The sequence below is a fragment of the Anas acuta genome, chromosome 13 (assembly GCF_963932015.1).
Source record: "Anas acuta chromosome 13, bAnaAcu1.1, whole genome shotgun sequence".
Classification (NCBI taxonomy): Eukaryota; Metazoa; Chordata; class Aves; order Anseriformes; family Anatidae; genus Anas; species Anas acuta.
In genome coordinates this window covers 12,529,501-12,553,428 of record NC_088991.1, presented here as the reverse complement: position 1 = coordinate 12,553,428, position 23,928 = coordinate 12,529,501, and the positions used below count along the sequence as shown (strand labels likewise).

Sequence of the window (23,928 nt, the reverse complement as noted above, 5' to 3'; positions counted from 1 at the left end):
TCCCATTTTTAGTTCTTCCATAGCATCTGGGCTCTGTATTATCAGTGTGAACAGAGAACTTACAATGAAAGGGGCAGGAGCTGAAGATGAAAAATTACCCTTTGCCTTTTCACCTCTCTGTTTGCTGGAAAATATCTGATTTTCTTGGCAAATACTGTCAAGAGAATATTTGTGACCAAGCTTGCTCTCATGGATGTGAATTCTGCTGTGCCTCTTAGGCTTGTTGCACTCTCAGATGATTTCACCACTTCACAATCCAGCTCTTATGATAACATTTAACACACACTTGCTAAGCCATGCAGTGCTAAGGTGGCATAAAGTTCAGCAAAGGGTAGCATTGAGCATAGTCTGTTTCTGTACTGTCTCCATCTTACAAAAATGCAAGCAAATAACACAATGAGCTGAGATGATGTAACTTTTCAGGGAAGGGAGTAGAAATTTATTGACACTGCTAATGTGATTTAGCAAACTGAGCAAAATAACGTGGGGTTATCTGTTCATTCTTGTTCATTGTGTGGGTTTTACTTTGTCAGTTGTTTTAAAAAGCAACCAGCAATTTCTGAGAATGCTGAGTTTAAAAAAAAGTGGGGAGGAGGGGAGAGAAATCAAGCATTTCTATAGGTTAGTAAACATGATTAATCCAAGTCAACAACACTGAACAAAAGAAAATTCAGTGACCAGTAGATACTCAGAAAAGATTTGGTTTAAATATTACTGAACAAGGCTCAAATCGGATCTAGTCTTCAAACCATGACATATGTAAAGGTCTTACATCTGGGCTTGTGGTCAGATCTTTTTTTAATGTCCTCAAAAAAATACAAGTACTAGTAGTAAAGCAGATGGTCATTGGGGCTTTTGCATGACAAATTGCTTTATACTCTGCAGTCCTTTAAGAAAGTGCCTGGCACAAAATATGCTCTTCTCATCTCCTATGACATGTTCCTCTCATAGCTGCTGCTCCCCATCGTTGCCCTGCTCCAGAGAAGCCCTTTGCTACAGGGCAAAGCAGCAACTTGGCCACAGGACCATCCACTCTCTGCAATGGTGGGGTCTGAATTGCAGAAAATGAAAGGCTCATGCAGCTGCAGACAGGGTTGTTTTTTATTTTTTTTTCACTAAGATGTTCAACTAAGTTCAGGCAGGAGGAAATTCATTGACTAAGACCTCTCTCAGCCTGTCTGACCCTGACACAAAGATCACATCTCCAACAATTTGCTGATCACTCTTTAAAAACCTATTAAAGATTTTCCTTCACTGTGTCGAGAGTTGCAGCTTACATTTCCCACTGGCTATCGGGAGGGATTGGACAGATGGGTGCAGACAATGGCAGTATGGCTGTTGGAAAGGAAACCTGCTATAGTGGCACCTGCAGATGCTGATATGGTGTGGAATGGAGCCTGTAAATTATTGAATGGGTCTGGAACTTGATTCAATGTATACAAAAGAACCTGAAAAAAAACACAACTGAATATTCCCTATCTTGTCAGGACACTGGTATATAATAAATAACCGCTATAAAAATGTTTACCTCCTTTATTCCCAGTAGTGAAAGCTTCTGATGAAATACAGTACTTTCATGAGAACATTTCTGGTTCTCTTCAAAAGCTAAGGGAGGTTCACTGAATAGCTGAAAATGTGATTTGTTCGTATTTGCCACCAAAATGATCGGTTCTGACATTTTAACATAATCCAGAACTTCTTTTCCCAGTTCTGTCACCGTTAGGGATTTCATGTAGGGGGGACATCTGGCAGTGGTGCTTTCAAGCTGCTCCTAAAGAGCCATCCAGGCATTCCATGAAAAATACTTTTACAGGCAGTTTATCACAAATTATCAAGTGGTATAGGTCTGGGAGGCAGTACCCCCTCCCACAGCCCTACCTTAACTTTAGCCGGCAGTTTCTGGTAGAAGCATCTTTGGGAATCATGCACAACTGTGGGCTGTTATTTTAGCAGCTCCAGATTCTTCCTCAGCTCTGCCTCCAGCTTCTAATGGATGGATCAAGGGGAGAAGATGGACAGCCAGTTAAAGGAAAAAAAAAAAAAAAAAGTGTTTTAACGAGGTCCAGTGCAGATCAGCAGGGGATGAACTATGGCCGGTGGATGCATATACCACAGTCTGTGCACATATTGTGGTTTGTGCAGAGCTCATTTCTAACACAACCTGTATCAGGATAGCTCTGAGAGAGGAAAAATCCCACCCTAACTCCACATGGCTGCCTGGAGAAATCCTGCATAGGACACTAGGGCTCTAATTTCATGATGTTTTGAATTTATTTATTTATTTATTTTGTGTGTGTGTGATCGACCAATGAGACAATATCTCTGCAGAGAACCAGCATGTAATTTGAAATGGATACCAAAATGTTCTCTAAATACATGTGATCTATAATACCTACCCTATTTTCAAGCAAAGACAGCCACATATAGACAAATGTGATTGGGGGCTCTAATTAGAAGATAAACCCTTCCATTAAAGCTTTGTGCTGGGTGGAATTGCTACATTTTCACATTCTGTTTATGGCTACATTCTGTTATCACCCTGCTTTAAAACTTCTGCAATTACTGTCTGTTTTAACAAATGCTGCTGGAGCTGATGTAAATACCTCACTAGAACATCTTGCAGGCAATACACAAAAGTCCTTTTTCCTCCCAGAAGAGCTGTGTTGCTCATTTCCATCATAGATTCATGACCAGATGCATTTGACAGCATGAATCAAAGTGCTTCTAAACATCATGTTAGACCTGTTGGATGGGGTAAATTCAGGGCAACTCCAGAATCAGATCCAGCATAGCCATACATAGCCAGACTGTTGGTGTGTTTTTGGAAGGCAATAAAAACATTACTGCCCTGATAGTATTCCCTTCTGTTTTCAGTGCAATAGGTGGAGATAAAATTCTCATTTTTACCCTTGTTTGGGTATTAGCAGGGATTGCAGCCACATGCTGCAGTGAGCAGGGTGCTGTTTGTCCATATGCCTAGGCAACACTGGGGACCCCCTGCTCCAGGAGACCCAGGGAGCAAGGGGCTCTTTGGCACCTGCTGACATTCAGATGCACCCTGTGGCATTTTGTGACTGCTGTGAAGGCCTGAGGCTGTGGTGGGCTGCAAAATGCCTCTGTCTCATCAGCTTCCTTCCCACTGCCAGCATTTCAGGGCCTTGCAGAAGGTGATTGGGTGTAGCAGAGACGAGCTTTGTGTCTGCAAGTGCAGGGTCCCCCTGAGCAAGTCCCCACAGTGTTTCATCTCCCATTTACTTCCTCTTCCAGCCTCTCCATCTTCCCTAGCCCTTTTTGGCTGTTTGATGCCATGGTCCTGGCAGGGAGTTGTCCTGCTGGTCCTTTTCACTGCTATCAGCAATGGGAATAAACACCCATTTTCCTCTTGGGCAGAGTTGGAGAACTCTTAAATTCTCTTAAAAGGCTTTTATTTCTCCAGAACCTGAGAGCCGGTGGGACGTAGTGGGATTAATCAAATTCTTTTTTTTTTTTCTACTTTTTTTTTTTTTTTCCAGATGATAGTGGTTTATCAGAAAATAGAGCAAGTTCTAAACAATTTATAGGCTTATGCAAAATAAGTAAATCAGTCTTGTTCTAGTCTCTAGCTGCTTGGGCTGTGTTCTCTTTTCATTGCACATGAGCAACTCCATTACCACTAGCATACAAATGCAGATATTTGATCTCAGTCTTTCCTACAGTGAGAAAACCCTCAGACATGCCACGTGTCCTGCAGCCAGGGCTTGCTGCATGTCAGACCATTTATTCTTCTTCATCTTGAGTTCATGCTGGCTGAGAAACCCACAGGCTCCTGCATACCTGTAGTTATTAGAGAAGATACAAACCTCTCAGTCTCTCCTTAGGTGAGGTTTTTTGCAAGTTATTTTCTATCTTGTGAAAGTATTATAACTACAAAACTGTTGCAATGGAAATGGTGACTTGACCGCCGAGAGCTGTTCAGTCAGTTGTTAATACATAGCAGGCATCTTGGAGACACTGATACTGCAGCTAAATTCCTGTCTTTACCCAGGAATTTTGTGCATACCAAAATTAACTGTGGTCAACAAAGAAACCTTGATTGGTCGACACTGAAATCCTTTAAGCAAATGCACAGATGAGTCATTGTGCTGTGCTGGCTCTGGGGCAGGGGGAAATTCTAAATTTAGGGTGCGTGCGCTCTGCAGCCCAGAGGAGCTGCTGCAGACACCTCCTTGGCAAGGCCTACTTGGTGTGGTGTTAAATATTGCAGTCTCGCCTCGTGGTATTATGTGGTGGTGCTCCCTAGTAAAGCTCCAGGTGTGATATAAAAGATGTCTGAGGTCCTTGTGTGGCAGTGCCATTCGGGGAGTGGAGCTCTCAGTGCTTTGTCAGAGCATCTGTGGAGTAGGATTGTGCATGAACCTGTGACAAATTCAAAACTGCCTGCTCCAGGACCTGTGCGTGCTTGTGGAGTGCCAAAACCCTTGCCTCTGGCAGCCCCTTGTTTCTCTAAACACAGTCACTGGGGGAGGGCAAAATACATGCAGGACTTTGCCTGCTTCAGGCGCTGCTGCTGGTAACCACAGGCTCCCAGCAGGCTCCTCCAGGCTTCTGAATGCCCTCAGCAAGGATGGAAATTTCTCTTCTCCTGGAGCAGCTGGGGGAGGCCTCACCCAGCTGGCTGGTGGCCAGCTGTGACCAGCCTTGTGGACAACACACAGCAGCCCCCCTCCCTACTCTACCCACCCCCGTCTGGGTTTGCCTTGTTCACCCTGTGTTACGCTGCCATGATCCGCAGCCAGGATCGGGGACATCCTCGGCCTCCAGGGGCAGTGGCTGGAGAGTGACAGTGTCATTGCTCACAGGGCGAGGCTGTGCCTTGTCATCCTCTTCCTGGAGCTCAGCAAGAGGAGGGTTAATAGTTACAGCCTGGTGTGATTTAGAGCAGAGCATCCTCTTGATGCTCTCCTTCAGTCTTGACCTGTGGAAAGAGCAAATCTGTTGTTTCAGGTGTGTGAGATTCTGCAACAAGCTAGGGCTGGTATTGTGGTACACAAAAGTGCAGCGGCACTGTGACATGTGGACAAAGGTCTCTGAGTGCTGTCAGCACTGCAGAGATTCCCATCCACAATGAGAAGTGACTGTAGATTGATTCTGGCCCAGCAGTGTGCTCTCAGCATTTTACTGTCATGAGTCAAGCTCATCATGAGGTTACTTAGAAATCTGACATTCAAAAAAATAATTGACATTACCCCGCAGCTTTTCTTTTTCTTTGGAATCAGATTCCTGCATGGTCTTCCCCACACAACCACAGCATTGCAAACTGACTTTTTAATACAGGCAAGCTGAGATTTTCACCTCCTGACCTGCCTCCAGGAACTGGGGTTTTAACTGCAGCATTAAACATCACAGGACTTTTGGTAAAATCATGAAAGCTGGCAGCACTCCTGGTGTAGTTAGGAAAGATCTGATTTAGAACATGGCTTAATACTAAATCCTAACCCCCTGATCTTGAGTGGCTAAATCCCAAATCTAATTTTTCTGTTCGTTTTTCCTCCACGTTTTAACACTTTAAATTATGTTCCTTATAAAAGCAGTCAGAGTTGATCCAAATGAACAGAGAGAATAAGACTTCAGTGAATGAAATCTGCACTGGGGAAAAATAACTCTCTCTTGCAAATGGAAGTTAAAGATCCATTAGTAAAACTCTGGAAGGGATTGTCCCATTCCAGAGTACAAAGCAGAGCCAAGCTTCACCTGCACCTACTGCAGGACACAGGGTCCTGACTAAGCAGGCACTGGCTAGCTGTGCAAGCAAGGCATCCTGCCCATTGCAATGCCTTAACCAAAGCACTGGGATTGCCCAGTCCTGCCTGGGGGAATGCTGTTCATTTTTCTGCTAGTTGACAGTACTGTTTGACCTTCCACAGACTGTTTCTTTCCCCCTTCCAGTTTGTTTCAGTGTTGGGTCCAGTTTGGTAAGCCCTCCTGGTGCATAGGGTGGGAAGCTGCATAGGGGCTGCTGGGGCTGGGCAGTCATGGGAGAAGGACACCATCCTACAGGAGAAGGCTCTGTGCGTCTGTGACACGTGGTAGTGGTGGGGGGACACCCCTCTGCAGCCTGTGTCCCCCCAGGTGTGAAGACATTGAGAATGAGCTATTGCTCTGCTGCCCCGGGGGCACTTGGCAAGGCAGTGTTTAACTTACACACTGCAAACACGTTGCCACCCTGCCAAAGCCTTTTTTTCTGCCCCTAGGGACACCTCTCATTTCAGCCTGGGGGTTTGAGCATCTTTTCTCAGCTTGCTATGATTTTTCTCTACTGGGTTGCTGCCTGGCGGGTGCTCTGCCTGTAGCTCAGTTTATTCCTGCCCCTGCAGATACTGTAGTGCCTGAGATGCTGTTTGGATCTCAGGTTTCTGTTTAAATATTTTGCCTGTGGTTTCTGGCTGTCTGAATGCCTCCAAGGACCCCTGAAAACCAACAACTGCTACTGCTGACAGCAGGCTCCACCTCCGCCGACGCTTTCCCTGGCACCTTTGGGCAGGGCAGCAAGTTTATGCACTGCCTGACTCCATTCTGCAGCCAGTCTGACAAACAGTGGGACAAGGACCCTGGTGCAACACAGGGGAGACTGCTGTGAGCCATTGCTCTGTGCTGGGGGGACAGTTGCAGCTGGTTTTTACTGGAGAGGATTTGGCATTTCAGCAGAGCAGCTCCTCTTTCCTCTGCTGGAGCACACTCCAGCCCCTCTGCTCGATGCCTTGGCTGCTGCTTTGTTGCCAGGATGGATTTGATGATTGTGTCTGCCTAAAAGTATGCATTTTTATTCTTGAGGACCTTACAGCCACACTGCTCCTGGGGAGCTTTGGGATTCTGCATTGCTTTGGCAATAGTGCCCCAAAATACTGGGGAGCCGCTTGAAGCACATATCCCGGCACTAAAATCGTCAAGAACCGGCAAGTGGGGAAAACTGCAGGGAAAGCTGGCCTTCTCCCCACTGCCTGTTAGTGTCATTAAAGGCCGCTTTTAGCATCAAACCAAACACCCCATGAACAGCTAAGAAAATACTGAACGTCAGCACAAGGGATTAGATGGGAAAGTTGGATCGGATCCCTTGGGCACACCTCTTTTAGGCAGTTGTTTCAGGTGTGTTATCTACCACTGAAACAGGGGCTGTGAGAACAGTTTCTGAAGAAAATGTGCACTGGGATGCTGAGGTCTGTGACTGGAAACTTGTTTCATTAAACCTGTATTAATGTGTTGTACTACTTCATACTCCAAATTGCTATTCTGGGTCAAAAAGCAAGTGGAATGTTAGGAATTATTAGGAGAGGAACAGAAAACAAAGCAGAGTCCTTGCACAAATCCATCTCAAATATCATGTCTGTCTCAGCCCTGCCATCTCAGGCAGATGTAGTAGAGCTTGAAAAGGTACGAAGGCAATCACAGGTATTGTTCACCTTCCAGACAGTCAACATCAAGATATGCCAAGGCTCTTCTAGAAAGGAGGTTATCAAATACAGCACTAGTCTAAAAAATCGCAAAGGGCACAAAGAAGCTAAGGAATTAATATAATGAATATAGACAAAGAGAAAACAAACTGCAAAAATAAATTATGGAAGAAAACACCACCAAAAGTTGCTAAACACAAAGACACAAGTGTCTAAAGAAAGAAATCACCAGAACAGGGGGTTCAGTGCAGTAACTGTGCAGGGATGTGCTCCCTGGGATGCACTGCGGGGACTCTCTTCTCACCCTCTACAGTTGTTCCTGCATTTCTAAACCTCCCAGGCACCACCAGAGGTGTTAATCTGGAGAGCTGAAGATAGCTTTGGCTGGCCTGAAGTGCAGTAGAAGTGTTTCCCAGGTTGCAGAGCTGCCCTGTCTCGGTGGCCACAGGCTGAGTGCAGGGTGGCTTGGCCAGCTGCTGCCACCTTCTGCTCAGGGGGGCAGTGGGCTGCCTGTGTGGCACTGGCACCACCACCGAGACCACCAGAAACTGCCCAGCTGGACAAACAGCTCTGCCAGGCGATGGTTAAACTGTGTCACACACCCTTTTCAAAGGGCAGCCAGATTCTGTGCAGTGGCTCACCCTATGCACTACTGGGATAACTTTAGAAAGAAAATTTTTAGTAGTGTGGCAGAAAGGGGGTACTTATGCCTCAGTGAACTGACTGTGGCCCTTCCCAGTGTGTGTTTAGAATGATAGTTGTGATTTTTTTTTGCTATGGATGAGTTTAGCGCAAAGCTAGTTTTGTCTCTTGCTGCATGCAAATTCACTCAGCTCTGTGAGGGAATCAAGCTAGAAAAAAATTGTAGATTTTATCATTAAGTCCTCCATTTTAATTTAAGCAGTTCTTAAAAAAAATATAAGGAACAGATTGCTGAAAAACATTTTCTAAGAGAATAGTATCAGAGTGTGCTCTGAACACCAAAGGGATGCTGCACTCATGGCTCCTCTCCTGAACAGCTCCATCCCTTTGCAACCTGGTGTAAGAAGGTATTGTTTTTTTTTTTCTTAGCCAGTTTACCATCTTTTGCCAGTACTTTTTGTGAATGTGCAACTGCAATCAGGGCTATTGCCATTTGTGACAGTATTTCCTGTTCATCTTCAGTGACTTCCACATTATTTGCATGAAGAGACGAGGTCTTCTCCTCAGTTCATTAGACTGGAAATCAGGTTGCATTTCACTTTGGACATACTCAAAGCCAGGTCTGCTCTGACAGTTTTGCTGATAACATTAAAAGTGGAAGTGATAACACCCAAGATTTTACAAGGAATCTATTTAAAACCTCCCACTGCTTCAGCTGCGCTTTGGTGCCACTTGACCCATGGAAATGGCTGCAGGAGCTTGATTGCAGCAGTGATGCTGCCACTGGGTTGGCCGAGTGCTCATTTCCACGTGAGGAGTAGGGAGTGATGCAATGGGGGGCAAAGGGGAGAAGCCCCCTGGGCACTCAGCACCATGCTGAGAGGCTGAGCTTGTGCCGAAAGCCTGCTGAAAGAAGGTAAATAACTGGAGGTGACATTTGACAAGTTAGTTTTTTATTTGGTGTACTGGACTCATACATCACTGCTTAGTCAGCTAGTAACATTTCACACAGTCCTATAAAACCAACTTCAAGTCCAGTCTCTTGTTAAAGACGCTTGGTGTAAAATGTAAAGCAGTCTATCAAATATTTATTTCAACAAGTATAGCTTAGGGCCCAGTAACAGGCTGTGTCCAGTGTGCTCAGTGCTGGCTTGCAGCAGTGGGTGGAGAATGGATCAGTGACTCACAGTTGGTGCAGAGCTTCAATAACAAATATCTAGATCCAGCTCGTTAACTTCTCACCCAACATTTATTGAACTGCTGTATAGCCTGGCCTTCTTCCTGCAACTGCAAGTTTGATTATGCTGATACTTTGAGCACGAGTGGAGCTGTACCTATGAAATCCCTAATGCAGAACTACACAGCACTGAAGAACAGATTTGGGCTGGGGCAGCCCATCTGTGCTCTGTGCTGAGGAAAGCTGCTCCGGCAGCACAGCTGGCAGCAGCAGTCAGAACAGCATGGCAAACCAAACAAAACACAAGGTCCCAGGGCTGTCTCATAGGGCAGGGTGAGACGCTTAGAGGATGTGGGGGTCTTACACTGCAAACATTTGGGTAGGGGTCCTGGGTGCATGCTGCAAATCAGGCACTTAGGTGGATGCTGGGGAACGCTGGAGCATCCCTGGTGGTGCTGCTGCTGGGGCATGTTCCTTGCTCAGCCCCCACACACGCTCTGCCTCCCAGGTGGGTGGTGCAGGGGCCTCAATGCTGTCCCAACTCTGGGACAAGGCAGAGGAGGCTCCACAGGCACAGCCTGGAGTTAGTCCCGTTCCCTCTCACAGTGGTCACCCCCAGGCAGCAGGGGGTGGCCCCAGCACCGTGTCTCTCCCTGGCACAGCAAATCCATCTCCACTCATCCCCTTCCACTGCCCCTGCTCCTCTCCCACCTGCCCTGTGCTGTGGCCCTAACTCTTGTGCTGCCACGTCCCTGCCCTCAATCACTCACTCATTCTGTGTGTAAGGAAGGAAACGGCAGGTTGCCAAATTAGCTATCTCAGAGGAAATCTATCGAGTTTTATTGAGCTGCCCATTACAGGGCCTGGACTGCTGTCTGCAGTCCCTGTGATGAGCATGTAGTGCTAGGGCATGGTGACCGTCCGGCCGGCGCTCCGGGCTGCTGTAAAGCGCCTCTTATTCCTCAGACCAGAGAACCTCTCATCCAGCGTCAGGCTGGTCTGCAGGGGAAAGGGAGAGCGAGTCAGTCCTGCATCTCATTGCAAAGCACAGCCGGACCTGTAGCAGGGTATTGATTAGAGCCCATCAGCCAGGACGGTGCTTCACAGCCAGTTAGTCAATTAAACCACTCATCACACGAAGACAAGGAGCTCGACAGACTGTGTGCAGCTGGAAATCCTCCAAGCAGTGCCCAGCCCCAGGACACCGGGCATCCTCGGCAAGAACAGGAGCAAGCAGATGGCATTTGAACACAAGGCATAGGGAAAAAAAAAAAAAAACAACAAACCATCCAGACAAGAAGTGCTGGCAACGAAGGACGGTGGAGCAGGATTTCTGACCCACCCCAGGGCTTTTGGAGCATATGTCAGTGTAAAACGTGGCACCAAGGTGGTCTCCAAAGCAAAAAGAGAGCAAAGCCCAAAGGAGGTGCTGCATGTCTCCAAGGAGGGGGGAGCACCGACAGTGAAATGGCTGCCCCCGGCCAGGCCCACTCACAGGGAGCATCTCTCTGCTCTGAGCAAGCACAAGGACAGGGCAAGAGGGACCAACACAGCGGGAAAAATTGGGCTGAGTCTGTAGCTGCTGAACAGTCTTCTCTGATGCCATAATTTTGGCAAGCAACCTAGCCAATATGGCTGCAGGACTTTCATCCCAGGTTGTGCTAGATAAATGCAGCTGGCGGCCCTGAAAACCTGAGCGTGACATTAACAGCTTAGCAGCAGGGCTGCAGCAGGGTGCAAGGTGCCGCCTGTCCCTTCGGCGCTCCTCTACCTGGTTTGCCATTGCACGGAAGTTGAACCTCAGCGTTACTCCCTTGGGCTGGGGCTTGGCTGCCCGTGGCGGGGGCCTCTGGCTTCGCAGGAACGGGCGCTTGGATCCAGGCCTGGGGAAAGCACAGGTCTGCAGTCAGCCAGGCAGCTAAGGCAGCTCACTTCCTATCATCTGCAAACTGGCAAGGAATAAAGGAACCCCCTGTGCACCCCGTGCTTCCCACAGCATTAATCACTGCGGTCTGGGTGAGTTTAAGGGGTGCTCAGCTGCTCTGCAGGCTGTGCTCCAGCACTGTGGCTTTGTCATATCACAGCTATCAGGGGCTGCTCTCTGGGCTGAGTGCCCTCACCCACCTTTCTTCCTGCCCCTGCTTGGGTGCCAGATCCTGCATATGCCCTGACCCAGCGTGGAGCTGATGCTGAGCTCCTCCAGCCACACTGCCTGCGAGCAGGTCAGTGCTGCTCCTCCTGTAGAGCCACTACAAGCTGTCCCTTCAGGGCATGCACTGCCACCAGCCATGGCAGCAGAACCTGGCTGGGAGCACCCATGTACTGCCCCCGCTGTCATTCCACCTTACTCCAGATAACAACCCAACCATGTGTAATTACCGTCTCCTTTCGGATATGCCAGAAACAGAATGAGGCAGCATTTGCTAACCATTTGGGGGCTGAACCATTCACTCAGCCCTCGTTATAAAAGAAGTGAAGCTGCAGTAATGCTAAAGGGATTTGCAATGGCTTTTGTAGGGCTTCCATCCTAACAAATCATCTCATTTACTTACACATTGGCCTGGCCTGCCTGGGGATTAGCCACAGAAACCGTCAGAACTGCTCCAGGGCTGGGTTTCACTTGCCACCTGCCAAGACAGTAAGACAGCTCTAGCTCTGATTCAAGCCCGAAAGAGCACATCACATTAGCAGTGTGCCTTTTTCACCAATTACCTTCGCATCCTTGGTAGTTTTCCTTCTGCATTAGCATCTATCTGCAATGAAATAAATTTTAAAAATCACTTAATTATATCTCAAAAACGATGATTCTTTTTCTGGTAATTCATTTGGTATATTTGAATAGTTCTTTCTTTGTGTGTCATCAAGAAAGTTGCTCATCTTGAGTTTCCTCACAGCACAGGCAAGGCAACCGGCACTGAAGTTTCCTCTCCTTGTGCTGCTGTACAAGCTGCAGACTTTTATCACCTGCCCATGTTTTATTTTCCAGATACCAGAATATTAAGCTGTATTAAATAGCCCTGTCCTAGGAATATATTCTCATATACTCTCTGTAAAGTCATCCATCTCTCCCCGTTACTTTTGGAAGGAAAGATACAACTAGGCAAGGGCTGGTAACACTGAAATGTCACCATCTACAGGTTGTCAAAAAATGCATCTGTACTGACCCCTCTCTGAAAGTTGGCTTTGGAGAACCGCTGCATCATCCGCTTCTGCTGGAAGCCTGGACCCCTGTTCAGCAGGAAAGGCCTGCTGGTAAGAAAGGAGAGAAAAGGGCAGAAGTGAATATGATAGCAGGTCTCTCCTAAAGTTCAGTGATGAAGTACTCAACTGAGTTTGGTATTAAAAAGCAATATGAGAAGCAATTGAAGAATATTTTACCAAGTTCAGCCCCAAAGGTTTTTCAGCAAAGAATTTCAGTGAAACAAGTTTTTCTGTTCAAATGAAACAGCAGCTTGTGTTTGTTCTGAACTCTTCTCATTAAAAGAAAAATGATAGAATAAAATCATAGAAAAAAATGTGGTCAGAAGGGACCCCTGGAGGCCATTCAGTCCATGTTCTACTCAGGGCAAAGAAAGACAGGACTGAAACCCAGCTTCCATTTGAGCAGGGAGGACGTGAGGACCACGATGAGATAGACACTGGAGCTGGGCCCAGATCCCCGCAGCCTGGACCCATCATGGATCCCAGGGTGCAGCATCTGTTCCCACAGCTTCACTCCCTGCCTCTCCCTTCAGAATGGAGTCTGTGTTTCCTGCTTTTGTGAAAATAAAGGATATTTCACCCTTTGAAAACTTTCCCCAGAGTGACATATTAGAAGTTTAATAAAAACATAAAGGTCACATTGTGCTTGCTAGAATAATGCAACAGACCTCATACCTGACTTATTAACAAAAGGTTGTTTCATATCCAGGTGCATTCCTAACACACCCAAGGTCCTTCTCTCATGTCACATGAACACACACATGCCGCAGCAGACCAAAAGTGAAGCCACAGAGAATTGCTAAAAACCAGAAATTATCAAAGCTTTTACCTTCTCCCTGGGGCATGGGTGCTGGCAGCAGCTGCTCTGAATCGCTTGGGACCCAGGGGTGGCCGTCGCTGTGTCTCCAGCTGCCCACTGCTGCTGCTTTTGGCGAAACCATCTTCGGTCTTGTTGCCCTGAAAAAGCAGTAAGAGCTAAGAGGTCGGCACCTGCACTGCTGCCATGCCAGGCAAAGAGGGAGCGACAGCATGCGATCGTCCTCCCCTGCTGACTGCCACTGCCTGAAAACCTGAGCACCTTCATTTGGCATTTTCTTCAGTTCTTTCTAGTGAGTGCAGGCTTGAGAACTGACAGTACTGAGGTGCCTGCACCACTCACCGACACATTTGGTGTCACTGGTGGTTGTATTGAGGGGGTTTCAGCCCTGTCCTGTGTGTTCTGCATTCACATATTTCCATTCACAACAGCTTTTTCTTTGCAACTTCTGCAGTCTCGTAGCAGAGCCTTTGTTGTTTTCTGAATGGGAAACTGTTTCCTCACCAAACCTATTGAAACCTGGCCTCTTCCATTTGGCTTGTATAGCAGGAATATTTCTACCAAGCACATTGCTATACTCTTAGTGTCTGGATTTATTGCACACCGTTGTCAACAATCAGTATGCGTGCTGCAATTTCTGGGCATGAAATTACAAGTACTAGGGAGAATGCTTCATCCTAATTGTACAGAAATACCAAAAAAAATAATAGTCTGTAGAGTGCAAATCTTACATAAGTCAAGCATTATAGTCTTGCTCTGGTTTCTTTTCAGTCATTGACTCTTTCTTGTTCAGACACATAAATAGCCCAGTTGAGCCCCAAAGCATGAAGCACATCAGAAGACATTAGCACAGGTCCTCCTGCAATTACTCATACAAACAGCCACGTACTCCTTTCAGTTAATTTCTGTGGGACAACTACCACCACTGTTACCACCCAATAACTGAAATGTTTCCACATTCTCCTCACTTGATTTATTTACACACACACACACAAAAGCTGCCACAGAATTATGCCTCCCAGCAACTGCTTATTGCTTTGTTAATATCCAGCCCTACTTAATATATACCTGAGTCACTGCAGTTGTTATTTTCAAGAATAACCACACTTTATGCACATGCATGCTTAGTTTAGGTTTCCCTAACTTACATTTCCAGGACAAAGCCATTAAAGGTGCCATCATGTTCACCAATTTGCTGTTTTTAAAAGCTTACTGAGCATATGTGACCTCCTAATTGAGTGAATTTCTACCAATGAAGGAAAAAATGGCTTCTTATGACAAAGGACTGTCTACTTGTTCAATTCCCACGTTCTACACCAAGACAGTTTAATTTTAGTGATACTCAGAAGAAAGCTCTTAGAATTAAGTTAATGGTGAATGCATATTTTTTCCTTCTCGAGTCTTAAAAATAACTGAAAAACTGAATGAAAATATTTCACTCTTTTTAAAAGTTTTTGAACTGAGACAAAATTTAAATATTTAAACTTGAGAGAAGGAAAGCTATGAACGACAAAAAATGCATTTTACATTGAAGCACTTGGGCAATCTGACCTGTGGTTGTCATAGCACTGGTAATCAGTGTCCCTGGGGAAGGCTGCACACTTGATAGTACAAAGTACATCCCAGAAGCAAAGGCAGCTAAAGTCACAAACATTCTGTCCTTTGACTTCACTGGGCCTTGGAAAATGCTCTGGGTGGCAAGAACTCATTGAGAAAGATTTTAAAGTATTTCCATAAGAACAAATTCAATGTCTTCTCATCTTCTTATTATCTAAATGATAATTCCATGTCATCTCTAAGTAATGACAGGAAGACGAGAAGACATAAAATTTGTTTTTATGGAAATATTTACAAATAATTTAAAATATTTTAAAAACAGGTTTTTTGAAATAAACAACCAACATGGAATCATGTTCAGTAAAAAAAAAAGTCAAGTCTTAAGCTTATAAAGCCAACAGGAAAATTGCTGTTTTATATGCATATGTCTGTACACACCTATGCATACAAATGCTGTGCATAGGCATACAAAAGACTGTGCCTGTGCATTTTTTATGTAGATTGTTCTTGGGTGATCCATAATCAGAAAATCTAGCTGATTACTACATGACATTTGGGAATAGCTGTACGTTCTGTACTCCCCTACCTCTTGAGCTGATGCCTGGCGATTTAAAGGGCTCACTCCATTTAATGCAGCAGCTGCTCTTCTCCGAGGACCTGGCCCAGTATTCCTGAATTGTCTTCGATTGTATTGTTGTTGTCCAAACCCCCTTCTAAAACGGTTAGGTCCTAAGAAAATTAACAGTTATTTTAGCAACCTTCAAAACTCAATATAGGATTACAGTTTTTCAAATGTATTACAAGGTTAACTTAATATGATATAGAAGTAGCTATATAAGTAGTGAGACAAGAAACACATAACTGTATTCCAGAAAAGTAAATTAATTTTGCAGAATATAAAATAATTTATCATACCAATGTCTCACTCCGACATTTTCATGCTATATATGACTGACAAACATATCCTTTGATTTGAAAGAATACAGAAGAGAAAAGCCTTCCACAGTTCTGCTTCCTAATAAAGGCAGGAACGCTCACATCAGGAAACCTGTCAATCTGTTGTCAGAGCTCACACTACTATGAATTAACTGTGAAATTGAAAAGCCTTTTGATACAGATACCCAAGTGACCCAGGCATCTGGAAGCCAAACTTGCAGCAGTCTGGAATAGATCTGAGTGCCCACACTATCTCACTTGGTAAGTGACGACTGGCCTACAATTATTTATTTTATTTTAGCTTGACATATCCTTACTTACTGCATATATTGAAGGGGGCACCTTCTACTGCTGTTTTATGTTACTGTACAATACATACACTGAAACCACACACCTTGCATTTAACTTTCTCCCCTAAGCCTGTTTATAATTTTTGAGTGTGCTGAAGTGTTGGGTGAGAGGAAAGCACTCAGTCTGTCAGACAGCAGCACAGTGCATTAAAGCTTAATTACTCCATATGACAAACTTCTGTAGTCATAATTAAATAGGCATTTTCCAAGCTGCTATTATCAGTGAAATGTGCGTACATCCTCACCAGGGTGTATAAATCAGACATAACGCAGTGAATTGCAGCGGGCAGTTAACCACGTGGTTGAAACCCCACACCAGAGAAGAGAACCTCAGTGACACAAACCAGGGAGTGGTTAGGCACGTGTATTGATTCCATACCATCGATTCCTACATCACAGCAATTTATAATGACTTAGAGCAATTAGAAATGAAGCGCTCTGAGGAAGTGGTGACATTGCTGTCAGGGGAACAGCACTGCGGTGATTAATGAAGGCTCCAGCCCCAGGGCATAACAAGGGGCTCATCCATAGGCTGGTGGCACAGGTTACAAGGCAAGAAACTGACGATCATTTGAGCTGCTCTGGCTCTGAACAATGAGAAGCACCAGGGCATGCCTGTGGCAGGTACCTCACAGCCAGCAGTCATGGTGCTTGGCTCCCAAGGGCAGAAAGTACTGGTTGGTGACATGCACAAAATGCAATGCTGTTCACAAGTTTTGTGGGACCAGTACTTATGTCTTGGAAATGATGCCCTTGCTGCAGGAGACATGCAGGTGTGCAAAACTCTGTCTGACAAACACCCAGATTTTAGTACTCTGTGTCTTCTTTGACCAGATGTGGTCTTGCTGTATTTACCAGCACTTTGTTCCCTCTCACATCTTCCTCCACAGTTGTTTTTTCCCTTTCTTGTTCCCTTCGACAGCTACCGTGTGCTTTCCCTTCTCTCTCACTTGTTAACCAGACCCCTCTCCCATAGGCCCCCAAGCCTTGCATTGCAGCTTGCCTGTACACTGGACAGGGCAACTTCTTTCCAGCAAGAGAGACTGAGCTCAGCTGCTTTTCCAGGGTATTTCACCAGTGCAAAGGGAGGGACAGATGCAAAAGGCAACCCCGACTAGAAAGTCACGCTCCTGTCAGTCGGTTCCTATTAGAGAGCCTCTGCTCAGCAGTGCACTCAGGCGCATCGCAGCCAATGTAAATAACTAACTGCGGAGCCATCAGCTCCGAGGGGCACCCCGTGTATGCCAGCTGGGGACCAGGGCCTCCGTCTGTCACGTGTAAGCTGAAATGTGACACACGGGAGGCTTCATCTCTCCAAAAAGTCTGGAAGATGTTTATTGATAAAATAAAGTTTGAATAAAAGCTCACAGCTTCAGCAGCTGAGGAGGACCCCCACCTTTGTCTGGGTGCCCGCTCTGAGCCTGGCATTAAGCGCACCCATACTGGCCAAGAGCTGCCTCTGCACAGCAAGCCCAGTCTGGGGAAAGGCCCTAATGTCTGAGACACTCTTTTTGAGGAGATTTGAAATTCAAATTTCTTGTCACTAAAAATCATCATTCCCCCACCACTGAGAAGATGGTTCAAGCCAAATTCCAGGAGAGATAACAGCACTTCGCTTGCATGAATTCTCTTGCTGTTTCAATCAGCATAATACCCTTCTCCATGCTCTGTCATTACAGTACTGTGCTGTACTGATTATCATTTTGATAACGGTTATCACATCTCAGCCCACAAGGGGCTGCATTTCAGCAGGGACTAAAGTGGAATGAGCCCCTGAAGAATTATGGGCTTAATTCCTGGCCCTGCTGAGCTTCCTAAAATTGCTACTGACATCAGCTCCACACAGCATGGTGGATCTCTGCCCTTGGCAGGGCTGAATTCAGACTCAGTAAAACCTGTAAAATACTAAGACTAGCAAAAAGTTATTCTACAAATGAACAGAAAAGTTCTCTTTTCTCAGCTTAGCTACAAAAAAAAAAGAAAAGTAATTGTTTGATTCATTTGATCTGCTTGCAGTAGTCTCTATGTGGAAGTGTGGAAGAATATCAAATACTGTGTTTCTTTTTTTGACAGAAAAATCAAGGAAAATTATCAGCACTATTTTGAACCAGAATGATTCTCAGTAAGGCAATATGTAGTGCAGAGTGAGAATGAAAGAGTGAGAGGCAAATCTGAGACGACCAGGACTGCTCCCAGTGATGCCACCGTCCTAATGTGTCACTTGCACTCAAGGGGATGAATGCAAAGACATTGCTGCAAAATGTCACTACAATCTTCATTTAAATGATTTAGCAGTAATTAAAAAAAAAGCAAATTTTTGATAAATTTATTTATCAAATGGCATTTCTTGCAGCATTGCAGTATTCAGCATTGCTTTAGTTTTGAAGATAAAAGCTAGTGGAACCAAACAGAGATTACAGTGATCACACGGTATTATAAAAAACCTCATCATAAAAATAGCATGATTGGCAAAAGTGACAAATTAGCTCCAATAACTGAGCTATCAAAGACCGTTACTGAAGGGGTAATTTAAGTGTGTTCTGGGAAAAAGAGGATTAGGAAGAGGCATAATTAAAATATGCAAAGCCAAAAGGGAATAGAGAATAGATATTAAGTCACTTTGAATTAGTATTTCATGAGAGGGTGGGATAGAAATGGATGAATTTATCCTCTGAAAGGGCCCTGATATTCCATTGTTGCCAAGAGAAAAGCTGTTCAGTGCCCAAGTACATATTATATGCATACAGGAATTCGATAGGAGACAGATTTAGGAGCTGTATTTTGTCACAGAAACGTGTTTTCCAGGGAGGCAATGCAGCTTTGCTGGCCCAGGGTGCTCACGTACCTTGCAAGTTCCTCTGCATCCAGGCACGGAAACGGGGCCGCCCGAACCCGTACGCCGAGTTCCTGTTCTTGATCTGCTGCCTTCGCCTGTCCCCTGCAGCTTTGGCATCTGTTTGTTCTTTCCTGTGGCGTTTTATGATGTCATCTAGATCAAAATGGCAAAGGGGAAACCCATAAAAGCTACAATTTCTACCAACATCAATTTCCACTTGCGATTGGTACTTGCGATTGTCCACAGTAAAAACGGGGCTTGCGGTTCTGTGAGCTGTGGTGGCAGACAATGAAAGATTAAGCTTAGCTAGGAAGCATAGGATCAATTTACTCAGCTCCTGCAGGCTAGAGATTAAGGCGCAGTGAATTATGTAAAAATGTGTTACCATCCGGCACATATCTACCATGTGCAGGACAGAGATTTCAGACCCACGTCCCCCACTGAGGGATCCACTCCTTTGCACAAACATCAGGGAAGAGATTTTTGCAGGGGCACTGACTGAGAGCTCAGTGCTGGGCAGAGAACAATTACGGAGGAGGTCTGACTTTGGAGGCTGTGGTCAATGTGGTCCAAGTGAGGAGAACTGGCAGAAGCATCCATGCCGTGATGGCCACTCCAATGCTCTCCCTGCCACCCAGGGGACACAGAAACTGCACCGTGTAGGGGACACCAGGCTGCTGTATGATGTTTTCCTTTCCTTTTCCATCTTCTGAAGTCAACACAGCTATGTGCATGACTTCCCTCACTGCCTTAAAAAAACAAGGCAAGTTTCTAGCCCTTGGTGGTATGAAATGAAGCCTGAAGCCATAAGCCTCTGTGGCTCAAAAAAAACAGTAAACAAACAAATGCAACATGCACAACAAATAGCAGTAGTACTTTGTATTTTAAGTGCCACAGTCTTCAGGACCTGACTCTTGATTTTCTGACTATCTAGAGCTGGTGTTGCTGCTTCACCACTCGGTAGCAATCTAAAAAATCTAAAAGTGTTCTTAACTCTTAAAAGACAGTGCTGAACCATGCACAAACTACTTTTAGACACAAAGCTCTATCATGAAATCATCCCAAAACAGCTCAAAGCAGCCCAGTTCTCACTGAGCTGGTTTGAAATCAAGGGGGTCTTTTTAATTCAGGCTGTTCCAATGAAGAGGAATGGCAAAGAGACGTCTTACTCATTAATTCATATTTTCCAACAATTTCCTCTTTTAACCTCAAACCTTCCAGAAAACATTTATCAACTAATAACACTGCATCTAGTATGCTCCAAGCAGAATGCTTTAACTTTTGCCAAATTAGTGAGGCAAGAAGTGTTCAAATCAGGCCTTTTCCCAGGCAGAGACTACTCTAGCTCCTTAATGAATCGCTGGAGTGGAAGCACAAAGTGCCATTAGCTTTCAAAGGGTGATTATCACAAACAGCAAATCATACCTCCAGCACTTGTCACCTGTCATTTTCTATCAAGAGAATCCTGTGTCCAAATTAATACAAGGCCCAGAGAAAGCGAACAAGAGCAGATGTAAGAATAGTCTGCGTGACTGCTTTTGTGATTTCTCTATCAAGTTTGCTAGGAAGAGAGCACATTGGGAGAGGCCGTGCAATGATGTTGGTATGAATGCGCTAATGTTCTCAGCTAAGTGTGCCTTTGGGATATGCGCTATTTGGGGCACAGACTGCTTTGAAGCATATCGACAGCAGCCCTGCCTGCTCGGCAGGGAGGTCATCACAGGCGTCCCAGGGTGGGTTCTCCACACTGCGAGGAAAAGCTGACTAGGAGCAGAGAGGAGATGAATGCTCAGCTGCCTGGTCTATCAGTTTTTTGGGTATCAGTTCTTACCTTTTCTTCTTTTCCCATAAATATGATGGGGTTAACAGGGCAACGTAATGGAATACGAAAGTGAGGGGTCATTTAAGGTACTTCTGTGCCTCCAAGACAGAATTAGATCCACAAGGGCAGCCTTAGCATAACTCCTGCAGTTACCTGTGACTGCTAACTCATATAAGAACCAACATACGTATGCACCTGGTGGTAAAAGTATCAGTTCATAACCATGGCTCTTGTTTTGCGGTTCTCTTCTCCTCTGAGTAAAGCATATTCTGGATTGAAGGTGGAGGTGGAAGCAGAAGGTCTGACTGAGGGAAGTGTTGAGGGAGAACAGAAGAAAGGGGAGTGTCACGTACCAACAAACAGAAGACAGGTGCACAAGCAACACCATGGGGAAAAACAAACAAACAAACAAACAAATGAAGTTAGGGACCAAACCAATTATTGCTCTAAATCCTCATACTGCCATTAAAAGGCATGTGCATCAGTATCAAGTACCAGCTTGAGCTGGCTGTGGAAAATGTTCTGCTATTCCTGACAAGCGGCTCACTGCTGGGAAATGACACAGGGCTTCTGTCAGGAAGCTAACCCAGTCTTAAAAGGTGCTGGTGGACTTTCCTTCCACAGCGGCGATGTCACCGGGATAATCCACCAAGATCGATAGCCCAAACCCCGCCGTCCCAGCCTTCGGAGTTAATACAAGGGCAGTTGTTTATGCACAGCTCCCATATCCGCTGCCAGAGGAATGACGAGCATCACGAGCAAGCAGCTATAAATAACCCGCACACCCCGGGCTATGTCTCAATGTCTCATCTCCGTCTTTCAGTCGTGAGCCTCTCCCGGCCCGTGCCGCTTCACCCCCGCCCCCCCCTTGAAGTTTCGGGGCGCTGCCTGGAAAGCACCGCGACGGCTCCGAGCCCCCGATTCCTCCCTCGGCTGCGCCTCCCCAGCCGGCTTCCCCCCAGCGCAGCCGGGGCTGGCAGCGCCCCGCGCCCGTCCCTGGCTCCCCCCCCCAGCAACCCAGCTCCAAGCAGCAACCCCAGGCCTGCTCCGGACCTACCCAGGGACATGTCAATCTCCTCGGCTCCCGGCTGCGGCCCCGCCGCGGGGCTGGGGCTCGGGCCCGGCTGCGGCCCCGCCGCCTCCATGGGCTCTCAGGGCGCTGTGTGCCGCCGCCGCCCCGCTCCCCTCGCAGTGCGCCTGCCCGGAATGTGCCGGCACCCGCCGGCGGCACCCTGCGGCAGCCCGGGCACCCTGCCCGGGTCGCCTCGGCCCTCCGCCAGCCGCCCTCTGTCCCGGCCCGCCCGCCTGCTGCTCCCGGCCCTGCCCTGGCGCTCTGCCCGCTCCGACCCCCCTGCAGTCAGCCTCGGGGCATCCCCGCTCGGTCCCGGGAGGTTTTTGTGCAGCGCCGCCGGGCACCGTGCCCCAGCCTCTGTGCTAGCGCTGTTCTCCTCCCGAGCCCTTCTCCTCTGGGGTTTATGGCAAGAGGAAGAGCTTCGGAAAGGCATTTCTGAGTGATGGAGAAGGAGGAATGGCTTTGCTTCATTTTGAAAGCTAGAAAGACGTGGTAACTCGAGGAGGGGAGGCACTCGTGGCTTGTACTCAGGAATGGAGCTTGCTGTCTGTATTGGTGAGCTCGGGGAGCAAGCATCATTTGGGACTGGGCCCTGAGCGCCCCTGGACCACTCACAGAATTCCGATTCTTCGGGGGATCTTTCAGTCTCTAGGGCACATCGGTTGTGGCACTGGTGCTGTCCTGCACCTTGAAAATCACCTAAACTGTCTTCCTCTGCTTTTAGTTGGATAAAACTAAACCAAAGTGGTAGAAGGGGGAGAACAATCCCTCCTCTCCCACAGGTTAGCAGTACTGTACACAAAGATCGTATTTTTCTCAAGTGTCTGTACAAGTGCTCTGAGATAACCTTCCACACTGCATACATAATAAAGGCCACATAAGTCTCAGAACTAAGTCTGCACATTCCGTGTTTTCAAAACATGTTTTCCACAATAGCTTGCACTTCAAATAGGGAGAGAAATTTCTACATGCAAAAAAATCAGGGCAAAGATTGCCTTCTGGTATGTGTATAGCTCTTAGCGAGATGGAGTACTTGTGAAAGTGTTTGTTTAGGGAACTGTCCTTTTGTAAAAGAGCAGAGACACCAACAAATAACCTTAGCTATTTTTTGCAATGACACTGCAGGATGACCATTAAAGTATTTTAATGCAAAATGTTAGGAGGCTAAGGTTGTGATACCCTGTGATTCTGTGATGTACAAGGTTTCCTGCGGGTACTGCTGCTGCTCTTTGGGGATCCCTGGCTCTAATGCCCTCTAGTCCAGGAGCTTTCCCTTCAAAGGGACCCATTAGCAATTTCCCAGCAATTTAGAGAAGTCAGGGAAGCTGCAACTGCTGGGGTAGGAGTGGAAGTATACACATAAACCTGGTCTTTAGCAATGGGCTTGGAGAGGTGGTCTACAGCAGTGTCAGCTTTTGGCACCCAACAAGCGTGTTGGAGAAGGGCTCTGGGAGGTGTCCTGGAGCCTGCTGTGAAGCAGGAATTTCCAAGGAGCTGCAAGAGAAGGAGTGTAGGAGCAGGCTGGAGTCTCCACTGAGTACAGGTGAGATGTGGATTGTATGGCCCAGGTTTCTGCACTGGTAGGAAGCTGGAGTTGGTCCACGGTGAGGCCACTGTAATGAAAAGCATTGTTACCTTCTACAAAATCATGTTTAATTATATTGTCAGAGGATCTAAAAGCAACAGCTGAGAGATTTCCAATAGTGTCTCCATTTTATCATTTTTAGTGAAATAAATAAGAGACAAAACAAGACAAAAGCAGAGTTTTAGAAATATTGAAAGCAACTTAGTAAATAGGAGGCATTTTCAAATGACATTTTTTTTTAATTGAACTACAATAAAGCAATTTCTCCTTCACTAGATGAGAGATTTTATTACCTATTTTTCTCTAAGCCACATAGGATTTAATGCAGTGATAAAATCTTTACGAGCCATATTTCTGCATCTGGGAAGTATGAGCTGATACACACTCTGTTCTCTCAGCTGCCAGTCTGTGGCCTCTTAATGTCTTGGCAAGTGTCCCATTTGCTTTGTATGTCTAAGCACTGCCGTCAACTCAGTTCTGTGTAATTTCTCACATTAGCAATGTAG

General features: G+C 46.1%; 1 protein-coding gene across 2 annotated transcripts; it reads right to left on the bottom strand.

The window, feature by feature from the left end:
• Positions 1-9,000: 9,000 nt before the first annotated feature.
• Positions 9,001-21,987, bottom strand: LOC137863647 (UAP56-interacting factor-like). Of its 2 annotated transcripts, none has more exons than XM_068696980.1 (9): positions 21,823-21,987; positions 18,953-19,096; positions 15,408-15,550; positions 13,277-13,404; positions 12,411-12,492; positions 11,959-11,999; positions 11,799-11,873; positions 11,018-11,129; positions 9,001-10,245 (listed from the first exon to the last, which is right to left on the bottom strand). In XM_068696980.1, exons 1-9 carry the CDS (start codon positions 21,908-21,910, stop codon positions 10,150-10,152), a joined length of 909 nt encoding a protein of 302 aa, XP_068553081.1. In that variant the 5' UTR covers positions 21,911-21,987; the 3' UTR covers positions 9,001-10,149. The 2 variants fall into 2 exon arrangements, with proteins under 2 accessions (XP_068553081.1, XP_068553080.1); XM_068696979.1 differs by having other exon boundaries at positions 12,411-12,495; positions 21,823-21,984.
• Positions 21,988-23,928: the final 1,941 nt, after the last annotated feature.